The sequence below is a fragment of the Suillus subaureus genome (genome assembly GCF_016647635.1).
Source record: "Suillus subaureus strain MN1 chromosome Unknown BJ212scaffold_6, whole genome shotgun sequence".
Taxonomy (NCBI): domain Eukaryota; kingdom Fungi; phylum Basidiomycota; class Agaricomycetes; order Boletales; family Suillaceae; genus Suillus; species Suillus subaureus.
Window position 1 is genome coordinate 1003043 of NW_024538562.1, and position 12841 is coordinate 1015883.

Sequence of the window (12841 nt, forward strand, 5' to 3'; positions counted from 1 at the left end):
ATTGTTCTCTGCCACCAGTACCCGATCCAAATAATTTCCATTGTGATTCTCACTCCAACTGGTCTCAAGGTGTCTTATTGTCAAAGGTATGTGTATATGATGGAAATAGTGCTCAATTGACATGAAATATGATGCATATATGCAGCAAATGCAAGCCTTACAGGAAACTATTGTATTGCTTCGTGCAGAGAATGCAGTTCTACTGGCCTCTTGAGATTCATACCAGTGAGTTTGGTTATTATTGCCGTGAATTACTCAAATATGTACAATTTTCAGAGATGCATATGCCCAACTTGTAGCCTCACTTCAGCTGATTCAAGTTGGAACTCCATCAGAGCCTGGCACCACTACTGAGCATCCTGTCATGCTGCAGCCTATGACATTAACGCTCCCTCCTCAGCTCAATAAATCAGACTACCCCAATGTCAGGTTTTGGACGCACAAGAGCTTCAAGGTCTATGACAAGAGTGCAAATGCGCAGTCTACAGACCGCAGTGCATTTCCATTCCTCGAAGATAAGGATGGTCATCTACTATCAGAAGATCATGTTGCTGCCATTGGGCAGGCAATGCGGGCAATCTGGCATGGCTTCAAGTTGCATCACATTGCACCTGTCACTTGGGGGGGTGCGAGCTCTGCTGTTAAGAATGAGTTCATTGCAGAGATGGTGAAGGCACATCCTGAGGTGGGATTCTGCGAACACTATTGGAAGATTAACGCATTGGCTACGGCACGTTATTCGTCTTGGAAGCAGTCATATTTGACTGACTCTGAGGGGATTCAATCAGAGGCTAAATTGGACAATTTGTCGTGCAAGAAACGCAAGTCGTTGAAAGTGAAAATCTCCGATGACGACTCTGAACGTGCCATGAAGAGGCTCAGGGTTGGTGACTCTGATGACTCCGACAGCAGCATTGTATTGTCGCCCACTATCAGTGGCGACTTGATAGACTACGAGACATCAACTTCATCCCCCCATGATACCACTGCATCCACGCCCTCTGAATATCCTGCAAGCACAAGCGCATCGGACACAGACCCATCCACTACCACGAACACTTCCAGCTCCAACACTTCCATTAGCATGAACGTATCCAAGGACATTTCTATACTTACAAATGCATCCAATGATGGCATTCCCGCAGTTGCAAACTCATCCAATAAAGCTACTCTCATATTCACGAACACATCCAACAATGACTCTCCTGCAGCATGCATGTCTACCGCACCGGGTACCATCCCCGATACCATTCCTGACTCTACCATTCCCGATGCCATTCCCGATGCAAAGCACACAGCGAGGATTGTTATTAAGAATCCTCTGTATGCTTTTTTACTACTGGGTTCCTGTGTCTGATAATTGTTTTGTATAGTGCAGCATTCATGAATAGTAACGCGACTCCGATGACGACTCTGGCAGTTTCTACTATGGCTGTCTCAGATCCTCCTACTACCATCCCCCCTGCCATACCTGCATCAAACTCAGGCTCCAGTGAGCCGAAGCCTGTGGCACCATCAGGACCCATGATTGCAAAGAAGATGCAGCCAGGTAACACGAAGAATGGCAGGTATGTCCTAGCTCTAGCGTTTATTCCAACTCGACTCGAACATTTCTAACCAGCTTGACAGGAACCTTTGTGCGCATTGGTGGTTGAAGCAAACAAATCCGTCAGGCTCTTCTGCAGAATTCAAGACATACTGGGACTGCTTGAGTGCTGAACAGATATTGGTATGTTTTCAAAAACATTACTGACTTGATGCTAACAAATAATGTCAGAAATATGGTGCAGAGTGCGCACAATTGGTGAGTACTAGATTATCTTACACTCTATATGCTAACTCGCTCCTCTGGTAGATTGCAGATGGGATGTGGACGCATTGCAATGCTACGAACATCACGAAGTTGTCGGGTGGGTGTATCTACTAGCTGGTGTAGTAGGAGTGCAGCCAGGTAGCAGGAGGGGAAGCGTGTTTCTTTCGGATCCGTATCGCATTGTTTTCGCATGTACCTGCTCTTGTCGAAATGCATAGTTTTCAGTATATCTGGTCAGCGAGAGGAGAATGATTAGTTCATCTACTGAAATCTAGGTACAGCAAAGTAACGCGAACTCAGATCATCCTAGTAGATTAAGGTAGTAAAAAAATGTACTGTGTGTCTCATTTGGCTACCAACAACTATGGAAATCTAGCAACGCCTTTTCAGTACACCTCGGTTGATTCCAGTAGGTCCGATTCTCACTGGGGCTCATTGATGCATCCCCAGTCATCGACGCTATGACCAAACTTGCGCATATTCAGCCTCAAACTAGTGCTGCAGTCCACAGCATCGATGCATCGATGACCTCCGATTCACGGCTTTCGTGGATTGCAGTGGAAAAGACTGCTCTGACGGAATCTCGTACTCATAGTCGCGACCACAAACATCGACGACTCCCTCTTCCCACCACATATTCTCGAAGACGCTGGAACCTGTCTTGATCGTGCATTCCTTTTCCCTCTCAACGTCCATGTCGATGAATTAAAAATTGCCGGGCGATTTTCCCAAGTATCGCAACTAATATAAATCATATATTCCATTCGGATGGGTTAACATTGGAAGGTACTTAGTCAGGGGTGTCTTCTGGTGCGTTCAATGAAGTCTGCTCAGCTTGTTTCAGGCTGTCCGAAGTAAAATAAATAATCCTGCTAATGCTATGCCCTCACCATTGCAGGATCCGGATATCCATTCGACGAGGCTGTGGCTACCAAGTGACTCCTGAGTCTCCGCGCATTGGTAGGTTCAGTATGAGTACCGGAACCCTTCTACCCGAGGCCTGACTCGGGCATGAGCAATCATCAGGTGCATCAAAGAGATATCTGTCTTTCTTGCACCTTGCCAGGCACTTGTAAGTTTGTTCGGGTATATTCAGAACCAAACTCAATATCGCGCTAGCATACATTCCACTTGTCAGCCTAGACAAACATCTAATGGCATGAAGACCATGGAAATACGTTTAAGCGGGCCGTTCAGTCTGTGTCATGAAGTATCTGGTGAGCGTTTTGACAAATCATCTGATGGGATGTGTAACATGTAACGTCGGCAACTATGGTTCTGTAAGATCATTACCGTAGTGCCCGTTCTGATCGGCTTCGCTCCTATTTTATAACGACCTGCTTCCCTCATGCTGATCCAAATCGCTCGAATTCTAACCAACTATTCCCCTTGCCAGTGTGAGCGCTACATATGAATTCTGTTCATCCTCCTGTACTAGTCGTAAGTGACCTGCCAATAACACTTATTTTCACCTCAGCTGAACTTCTTGTTAGGTAGGCGCTGGGCCAGTGGGTCTGGTAGCAGCAGTTGACGCTCCTCCAAAACGGTATCTCAGTTCGCATCATCGATAAAGACCCCCACCATCGCATCGGACAACGCGGTGCTGGAATATGGGTTTGTCACACATCCACTTGTCATATCGCCCCGTGGTCTCGCTGAATCCGTTCTCTATATAGCCGCGCTCCCTCGAACTCTACAACTTCCTGGACGTTTCAGAAGTTAATGGTCTGGGAAAACCAGCCCCTCCCACCCGTTTATACAAGCCCGGGACGTTGGAACCTCTTCAAGACTCATCGATGGCCCCGCAAATGGAACCCACCCCAGCAATACCATTCGTGCGCAACATCGTTGCTTGATCAAACCTTCGTCCTGATTTGGTTTTTTCCCAGCACAGCCTCAGATTGATGGGTCAACAGGTCCTAGATGTGATTCTGCGACGCCACCTAGAGAAGTTCTCTTGTTCTGTCGAGATGGGCACCGAACTGTGCTCGTTCGAGCAGTTCGATGAGGGCGTTACTGCGATTCTAGCAAAGGATGGCATATCAGAGACTTTTGACACCAAGTGGATCATCGGCGCTGATGGTGCTAAAAGTGAGACACAGTTAAATGCATTGGGATGAATGAGACTGAAGGTGGTCTCGCAGGCGTCGTGCGTAAGCAACTTGGGCTCACATTTTTGGGCGAGACTAGAGACGATATCCGGATTGTGACCGGGGATATCCGTTTGAAGGGTATCGGCCTCGATAGAGCGGTACGTCCGTTTTCCACATATTCGACGAATAGCTGTCTTAATCCAGTCTTGAAGCGTTGGCACCGATTTGGAAACTTTAATGAACGAGGGTATGTTCAATTGAGGCTTGGAGACGTGTATATTGACGATATGTAGCCTCTCATTGCGTCCAACAGACGAAGTTGGCGAAGACGGCTGGCACTTTTTCCTCTTCGGTCACGAACTGGACCTGACGAAGATCGCTAAGAGCGAAGAGCTTGTCTTCGAGACCATCACGTCGTTAATACCAACGGAGATGACATTCAGCAAGGTGGTTTGGATGGGCGACTTCCGGTACGTTTTGTGTTTCCGTATGTGTCGATGGATGCTCATCGGTTTGTTCCAGGGCCAATATCCGGATGGTGGATAAGTTTAGCGAGGGTCGAGTGTTCGTTGCGGGCGGTATGTGGTTCTGTTTGAGATGCTGTGTGGATGTGCTCATACATGTTGTCATAGATGCTGCTCAGTATGTCTATCTTTCAATGCCTTCTTCATAAACTGCTGCTAATACATATCCAAGCGTCCACAGCCCAATGGGTAGCCAGGTATGGTTGATCCGATTGTTGCTTAACACATGCTCATTTGTCTATGAACAGGGACTCAATTCAGGTGTACAAGATGCAGTGAGTTGGGTAGATCTAGCATGTGCGTTGCAACTGACCGCTCCCTACACTAGTTCAATCTAGGGTGGAAACTTGCGCTCGTCCAGAAAGGGTTCGCCGACAAAACTCTTCTCGAAACATACAGCGCCGAGCGTCTGCCTGTGATCTCCGAGATGCTTGGGGTGACCACCTCGATTCTCGACAAGGCAATATCGTCTGGAGACGGGTCAATCGGACGAAGTCCCATCCTTTACATGCTCGGCATCAACTGCCGATTCAGCACCATCGTACTCGATGAATTTATGACTTCAGTCGAGGGGAGGCCTATCAACGCATACGGAGTGCTTGACGAGGGGCATCTAGAGGCTGGAGATAGGGCGCCTGATGCGCCCAATATGCTGCAGGTGGGGCGCGCAGAGCCTGACGAGACGACACTTTTTAGTTTGTACAGACCCTGGTACCATACAATGCTTGTATTTGCGCCGAGTCTCGTTGATGCTACCCCGATCTTGGGTGCATTGGAAGCATACAACAAAAGCGTCGTGCGATCGGCAGTTGTTCTGCCATCATCGACATCAGTGACGTCTGTCGCATCGTCTGCTAACTTTGTTCTTGTTGATCGTGAGGGCCACGCTTATTCGGCTTACCTTATGGAAGCTGGCCAGACGAAGGTGTTTGTGATACGGCCAGACGGAGTGATTGGGGCGATCGTTCGTGGTGCAGAAGGCGTGAGGAAGTATTTCTCAAAAATATTTTTAGATATGTAGTGGCCTATTCTTTACTTACAACTTTTACAAGCACAACTTATTTATGTACACCTCATGCAACGTAGCGTATCGCGTTTGTAACTAGAAATGAGAGGATTAGTATTGTGCACATAATTCGAGGGCAGGCACTGAATGATCAGGTTCCAATTCGAAGGTCCTTGATAAGCTCAACAAAAACATGTATGGACGCCGACAATCCAAAATTGTCAACCAAAACAATAAGATGGATTTCCTACCATCATGATCGGATGCTCGACTCCAGTGAAGAATCGTGAGTGCTTGTGTAGCAAAAAAAACACGGAAATACTAGAACAAATGGGCCAAAGATACTCTAAGCTTACCGCAACTCCAGCATAGCAGCTGACTTTGCTGCCGTCGCTACCAGTGGTCCTGGTATAGCAAATCATCTGCATGATCAAATCTCAATTTGTGGTTCGTAGAATTTGGTTCATTCTGGTGCTCAAAGAGCGGGTACTCGAGTGCTGTAGAGGACTGCGTAGGAGTTCCTGGTCGTCTACAACGCGCTCATCTCCTGTTCAACGTTAACGTTCATTCCCTGCAAATTTGTTCGCGGTCGCGTTGCAATTCCAGGTTCAAATAAACTCCTATAATAAATGTTTACGAATACACCCCAGGCTTACATAAAGCTTGATATTGTTCGCGGAGTATGAAATCGTCAGTTCATATCATGTTCAACGCTCTCGAGCTTGTCTCGAGCAAACTTGAAGTCGTTCTGCCGCCGCTGTTTTGCGTATGGCAGTCTCAGCATATCCTCTGCGGGTATTCTACCCACTGATTCTCTGCACCATTAATATTGTATCTGCACGGCCTTTCTCAGTTATCCTCCAGTCAGACTCATATAACATCAATTCGTCAACATCAACTCCCGAACCGCTGATTGCTGCATGTCTTGTTTCCTTTATAGTTCTGTTGGCTCTTCTTGCTGTGAAGCTTATTTATGTGAAACACCGTCGGCTTAGTGCCATTCGTTCTCGAATTCTCCAGTCAACTTCCCCTCACGATGTTTCACTGAACTCTCGTTCTTCTCTGCTTTCTCTCAAAGCCACTCAACTGAAGGCATTTCGCTCTAAATGTACACCATCTCTCGCAATTCTCGTCGGATGTCTTGGATCTCCTGCATGGGAGACTGATATCGAATCCGACTTCGACTCGAACTTGACAAAGCAACGCCGAACTGCATCGTTCATGTATCAACTTCATCGGCAGTCCAAGCAGCGTTCTTCAAAATCTTATTCTGTGGCTTATCGTTCGAGCAGGAGTTCAACATCTCAGGCACCTCCGTCCCACGCGCAGCTTTCGCGTTCCATGTCTTTCTTCAGTTTTTCCAGCGAACAGAGTACAGAAGACGCGACAAGGAAACCCAGGACCCATCATTTGCCTAATACCCAGGTCCTCGCATATCCTACCAAAGCACGGTCGAGAAAAACTGCCACTATCGCTCCCCAGAGGTATTCACCACTCATCGATAGCTCAGTGTCTAGACAGCTCGGCGACTTCTGCGAGAAATGCGATGCCGGTCGTAGTAGTCTCCGGGCTCGTAACTTGTATGCAAGTGGTCGGGTGACCTCCAGTGTCGATCTTGGCCCGTCTCTGAGGCTTGTGGGGGCCTCTGACGTGACTGCTGTTCCGTACTCGTTCTTGTCTGCATTTCCGCCTTCTTCTTCTTATGTTCTATCACCTCTCACGGGAACTCGCGACTCTCTACAGCTGTCCAGGCGTCATTCAACAAAATCAACTCGGAAACCTGTCCCTCCTCTCCCGCCATTACCATCCAATCTTGTCGGCCAACGGCCGTCATGTGTATCTCCAGCTGAGTTGTCTGCATCGCTGCCTCCCCCTGCAAGCATTCCTCAATTTCTACCTCTTCTCGAGTTTTCTCCACCCGCCAGCATGGGTAGCTTTTCCGCCACCAAAGATCAGGCGCCCGCCCACTTGTCAAATAATACCCCACTGTCGCCTAGCAATTCTTCAAAGCTCAAGACTAGCCCTCTCGTCTCTCCGAACACTACTGATTCCGTTGCTGCTGTTGATTCGCTTCCTCATGTCTTGCACCCCGCGGATCCCCTTGTTTTTGCTGTTCAAAAGATGAAAAGAAAGACGAAGCACAAGCGCTCATCCACTATTAGGTCACGTAGCGGAATCATATCCAGTGCATCGCCTCTACGCATCATGGTGCTCCCAGAGGATATGTCAGACCGTAAGCTTGTTGGAGATACACTTACCAGCGACAAGGAAAATTACGTTACCGCTATTTCCGCGAGAAAGGCTATCGACAATGACCGAATTCACTGCTTAATGACAGATGCCTCAAATCGGCTTTCTCCAATTCCAGACCCGACTTCTAGCCCGGATGCACAACTCGAGCTACGTCATATAAGCCAGCCCCTTGATATAGCATCCTCCGCCCGTTCCGTCAAATCTACAAAGAGCCTCGCTCGTTCTGATATCGAGGGGTCTCTTAGCGAGCTGTCATCATTGCAAACTCCCAAGTCTGATCGCCTGGATGAGGTCGACATTAGCATGCTGGGGCTCGATCGGTTTCACTGGTCTGAAGAAAGCGAAGAAATGCTCAAGTCGTGCTCTTCTCATATCAAGAACGACAGCGTGGCGCTAATTTCTTTCTGGGGAGAGGGACAGTGGATGCAAGAGAATAATCAATGGTGGGAATTATACCTTTCGATGTCGTTCAGGACTGATGCGATGCAGCTCAGACGTTGCAACTGCATGGTAGACGTTGGATGAGTGAACTGTTGTATCGATAATCTTTTTTTTTTGGCATCGTGTTGTATCATCTCGATTTGTCTCATTATCACTGTGTATGTAGATCAGAACGTTTTGTATAGAAGCTTTTATCAGCAGTAATGGTCATCCTTTGGATCACAACTCTCCAACTATGGGTCTCGAACTGGTACTTGTCATGGCGACTGACAGTATGATCAATGTTATCAAAACACCTTGGTAATCAAGCTGGTGTGTAGCGTAGGTCGTCTATAAGTGATAGAACTCTCTTATCATGCAGGTCGTCGTATTACAGGGGGGATGTCGTAGTCGTTTACATTTCTGGTCGCATAGCTGAGTCCAATAGGTCAACAATGATGGGTTGAAAGCCTGGACCACCACATGGAATCCTCTGACCACCTGGTCCAGGTTTAATGGCCTGACGCCCGAGAGGCTGGTTAGCTGCATTCACCATTATGGTGTCTCTCGTTCCCAGAGGGGGTGTGGATTCGGCATTCGAAGAATCTTGGTCTTCTTCCACCTGCGTCCAGGGATACCGCATAGCGCCACGTGCCTATACAAGCCCGCATATAAGACTTTCTGTGTAAATAGAACTCAAAATCTTACTTCGTGTATATGACCGAAGACGTGGAGAAGCGGAGGCCCCCGCATCTCGGAAAGGTGTGCGAGCAGGGCAGGGCACCCAGCATTGACATTGGTAAAGGTTTTATCTAGAATGTTATGCGGAGGGCCATGAGTGAGACTAAAGAATAAGTTTAGCACAATGGTGATTGCATGGTATTGTCAATTACAGGATGTCGACCTCAGGTATTGCGGAAGCGCGATCTTGTCCAGAATGAGTATCTTCAATGGAAGAGGTAGAAGATATAACCGTACCAGAAGCTTCCTCAGGCAAGTAATTGAAAGCCCAGCCGCCAAAATAGGGTTGCCACTTCATTGTGAGAAGGTAAGTCATAAAGGATCAGGTAGGTTGCGAGGCATAGTGACTTGCCGGAGAGCCATACACAGACCACTCCCTTCCACCTTCCTTAGTGCTGAAAGCGTATCGTTCGTCCTGCAAATATATTAGGCCTCGATCACGATTTGCATCACTGTCGACGAGACTTCTGATGGTGGTTGGTGACTACATATGCGCGTAAAGAAACGGTTTCAGTTAGTTGAGTAAGATAGCCACACCTCCTTCTTGTCGTGGAAGCCGTGATAACTGTCCTCGTACCACTCCTCGTGAAGAGGTAGGTCATGGTTTCCTGCTATAATACTGTGTGTAGTTAGACTGCTGGCCTACACGATAAGGACGCGTGTGGCGCACATTTTAACGCCATGGTCCAAAGTATGCAACCACTCTATCGTAACACGAATCTCATCTTCCCGTCCTAACCGACTGAGGTCACCAGAGTGAAGGAGGACATCCCCAGAGGGAACACTGAAAGTACGAGAATGGGTATCGCTGATGCATACAAAGCGAGTCCAATTTTCCCCCGGATGGGATGGAGGATTCGTAGGGTCGTAGGAAGTATAGACACGAGCGCTAGGTGTGTGGAAGCCTTCTGAATCCTGTAGGTGTGTTGCTGGGACAATTTGTTCTGATTCAGACATGTTGCTCTCACTTTCCGCAGCTCCTCCGTATTTTCAGCGCTGGGATTTGATTACATAACAAACACGTACAAGTCAATAACGCTGATCAACGCGAACGTGGTCCACTGAATTGAAACCTTTAGTTAACGTTTGTGTAACGCGACTAGTCATTAGTAGTTAGTGCCCCTGTAATTCCGGTGTGACTGGGTTTGGAAGTAGTAACCTTTTTTGGAATTTCAAGTGGTGCATGCAATAGGGCCAACATGATAGGTCATATCATAGTGACCGGCTGGTTTACCTGCTAGACTCGCCCTTTATATGCTCCTTCGCAGCCATCTCAATTTTTTCATATTCACCCGACTTCAGACACGACTTCGACCTTTGACCATGTCCTTGAAGACGATCGCAGTTTGCAATGAATCTGAGCTACAGGATGGTCAAATGTATGTCAGGAAGTTGCAAGTTTAAACGATTGTCATCATTTCAACTCCTCAGGAAGCAAGTGGACTTTGAGGAAGCGGGAAAGGTAGTGTTGTATCGTCTGAACGGTACCATCCATGCGACTAGTGCCTTTTGTACCCATTATGGCGCGCCCCTAGCCAAGGGCGTGCTAACTGCGGATGGTAGGGTCGTCTGGTACGCCTTTCCACTTCTGTAACTCTTACATTACTGAGTTCTGAGTTCATGATAGCCCTTGGCACGGAGGTAAGTTCACGTGGATGCATGCGCAGCCATGCCCGAGACTCACAGCGTGATCATAGCTTGCTTCAGTGTTTGCACTGGCGACATCGGTCAGTGCTTTCTCCGAGTGGGAACTTGTTGTAATGGGCCTAAATTACTATCTAGAGGATGCACCAGCTCCTGCTGCAATCCACTCTTTTAAGACAGGAGTCGTGGGCGGTAAGATCAATGTGACTGCTGATCCCTCGTTGACCCTCAAGAGTAACATGAGTCGTTCGCCCAAGCTCTTGTCGACTGGCGTCGCTGGATCAGGTAAAAGCGTTGTCATTATCGGTGGAGGATCCGCAACGTTCCACGCCATCGAGAGTCTGAGAGAGGTACGAACAGTTGCCTGATGTCCCTAACATTAATTTTAACCACTCGCAGCATGGTTATTCTGGAAGTATCACAGTTCTTTCCCAAGAGAAACACCCCCCGATTGACCGGTATGAGATTTGCGAAATAAATTATCATCGTTGACACGTCCACAGAACCAAGTTGAGCAAGGCTTTGATCACGGATTCGTCAAAACTTGAATGGAGAACAGCCGCTGACCTCAAGATTAAGTATGGTACCACCCTCCGCACTGGCGTCGTGGGTCTTTATCTTGCTGGAGATTTCATATTCTGAACTGCTGTTAGACTGTAACCTCCGTGGATACATCTTCTAAACTTGTTGTCTTTGATGGAGGAAAAGAATCCATATCCTACGAAACTCTGATTCTCGCTATGGGGGGTACTCCTCGCCGATTACCTATCCCTGGATCAGACCTCGAGAATGTATACACATTCCGTAGCATCGAGGACTCAAAACGCATTGATGCAGGTAACATCGGTTCATCGATGCTTATGAGGCCTTCTCAATGCTCTGAAATTTTATAGCGGCTCAAGAGGGAAAGCGAATGGTTGTTATCGGGAGTTCCTTCATCGGCATGGAGCTCGTCGTTGCCGTCGCTAAGCGGGGACTTGCGTCCATCGATGTCATCGGTATGGAGGAGCACCCGTTCCAGAACGTACTGGGCAAAGAAGTTGGTCAAGGCCTTCAGAAGGTTGTGACGTTTATTCTTTGATTATTGTCCTCAACCTCAACATTTTCTCTGTCATAGTATCACGAGTCTCAAGGCGTCAAGTTTCACCTGGGGACACAGGTCGAGAAGATCATACCATCGGAGAGCGACCCTTCGTTGGCTGCTGGTGTTGTTGTCAACGGACAGACTCTCCCCGCTGATTTCGTCGTCATGGGAGTTGGCGTAGCTCCAGCAACCGAATTCTTGAAGCAGAGCGGCTTCCAGCTCGAGAAGGACGGCGGAATCCAGGTTGACCAATACTTGAAAGTTCAAGGGCAACACAATGTTTATGCAGTCGGTGGGCTTAGTTATTTGTTTTATTGTACCCTGTGCCGACCTTTGATACAGGCGATATTGCTTGGTACCCACAGCAACAGACGGGAGAGAGCCGTCGGATAGAACACTGGAATGTCAGCAAATACCCATCCTCACAGGATTACCAAATTCCATTGCTCACCTTTGCTCTCCACAGGTTGCAGGTAACCACGGCCGTGCTGTTGGTAAGACAATTGCGGGTGACCCACAGCCATTTGTGAAAGTGCCAGTCTTTTGGAGCGCCCGTACGTTTCGGAAATTGAATCAGGGATATCACTGACGACGTTTCGTCAGAGGGACAGCAGCTTCGTTACTGTGGTCTTGGAGCCAATTATGACGATATTATTATACATGGCAACCCTGGCGAAATGAAGGTAAGCAACGTGTGTGGAAAACCCTGATTATACGGTCTGCTTACTTATCTCAAGTTCATTGCGTACTATGTCAATCGCGGCGAGATTGTTGCTGTATCTAGGTAAGACATTCTCTCCGAACTGCAGGTCGTGTGCTACAAGGCTTGCAACGACAGCATGCAAAATGACCCGGTAGTCAGCAAAGCATCTGAGCTCTTGAGACTTGGACTCATGCCATCTCCCGCCGAGCTAAGGGAAGGAAAGGTGCGGCACAGTTTTCCATGAAGCAGCTCTCCTTGATGTTGTATATTTTTTCAGAGCCTTCTCAGTATCGATATCTCCACGGCTTCCACAAAACCACGCGTTGAGTCTATCTGAGAGTGATTACCAGAAAGAAACGTTTGATCTTCGGATGCATATGATCGGAATTTGTACATTATTGCCAGGGAAGGTGCTGCGGATTGAACACTTGTTAGGTTTTCTTCCTCTGTCCGCGTACCGATATCGTCCACAGATGTTCTGTCTGCAGACTATAGCCCGAAGTGCACACGATTAGCTAGGGTAGTGTCAAAAATCTGATCTGAACCAAGAGGTAGCAGTC

At 47.8% G+C, this 12841-nt stretch overlaps 4 protein-coding genes across 4 annotated transcripts; 3 read left to right on the forward strand and 1 right to left on the reverse strand.

Annotated features, from left to right (window-relative positions):
- Positions 1 to 3223: 3223 nt before the first annotated feature.
- On the forward strand, positions 3224 to 5451 carry BJ212DRAFT_1297177 (FAD binding domain-containing protein; the record flags this gene model as incomplete). The annotated part of the gene is made up of 12 exons (XM_041332551.1): positions 3224 to 3253; positions 3307 to 3321; positions 3490 to 3648; positions 3703 to 3904; positions 3958 to 4064; positions 4119 to 4153; positions 4200 to 4376; positions 4429 to 4484; positions 4539 to 4548; positions 4612 to 4627; positions 4679 to 4727; positions 4769 to 5451. 12 exons carry the CDS (start codon positions 3224 to 3226, stop codon positions 5449 to 5451), a joined length of 1539 nt encoding a protein of 512 aa, XP_041196622.1.
- Positions 5452 to 5691: 240 nt separating this feature from the next.
- BJ212DRAFT_1297178 (uncharacterized protein) lies at positions 5692 to 8214 on the forward strand (the record flags this gene model as incomplete). Its single annotated transcript, XM_041332552.1, has 3 exons — positions 5692 to 5722; positions 5892 to 6017; positions 6377 to 8214. The coding sequence occupies 3 exons, from the start codon at positions 5692 to 5694 to the stop codon at positions 8212 to 8214; spliced, it is 1995 nt and encodes a 664-aa protein (XP_041196623.1).
- A 123-nt stretch (positions 8215 to 8337) lies between these two features.
- On the reverse strand, positions 8338 to 9807 carry BJ212DRAFT_1547510 (Metallo-dependent phosphatase-like protein; the record flags this gene model as incomplete). Its single annotated transcript, XM_041341883.1, has 6 exons — positions 8338 to 8764; positions 8818 to 8953; positions 9003 to 9036; positions 9199 to 9334; positions 9388 to 9469; positions 9521 to 9807. 6 exons carry the CDS (start codon positions 9805 to 9807, stop codon positions 8525 to 8527), a joined length of 915 nt encoding a protein of 304 aa, XP_041196624.1. The 3' UTR covers positions 8338 to 8524.
- A 366-nt stretch (positions 9808 to 10173) lies between these two features.
- On the forward strand, positions 10174 to 12618 carry BJ212DRAFT_1265270 (uncharacterized protein; the record flags this gene model as incomplete). Its single annotated transcript, XM_041330473.1, has 16 exons — positions 10174 to 10229; positions 10282 to 10422; positions 10478 to 10491; positions 10548 to 10577; positions 10633 to 10844; positions 10894 to 10952; positions 10998 to 11100; positions 11148 to 11331; positions 11388 to 11554; positions 11612 to 11870; positions 11921 to 11982; positions 12045 to 12132; positions 12182 to 12261; positions 12316 to 12362; positions 12417 to 12504; positions 12559 to 12618. 16 exons carry the CDS (start codon positions 10174 to 10176, stop codon positions 12616 to 12618), a joined length of 1650 nt encoding a protein of 549 aa, XP_041196625.1.
- Positions 12619 to 12841: the final 223 nt, after the last annotated feature.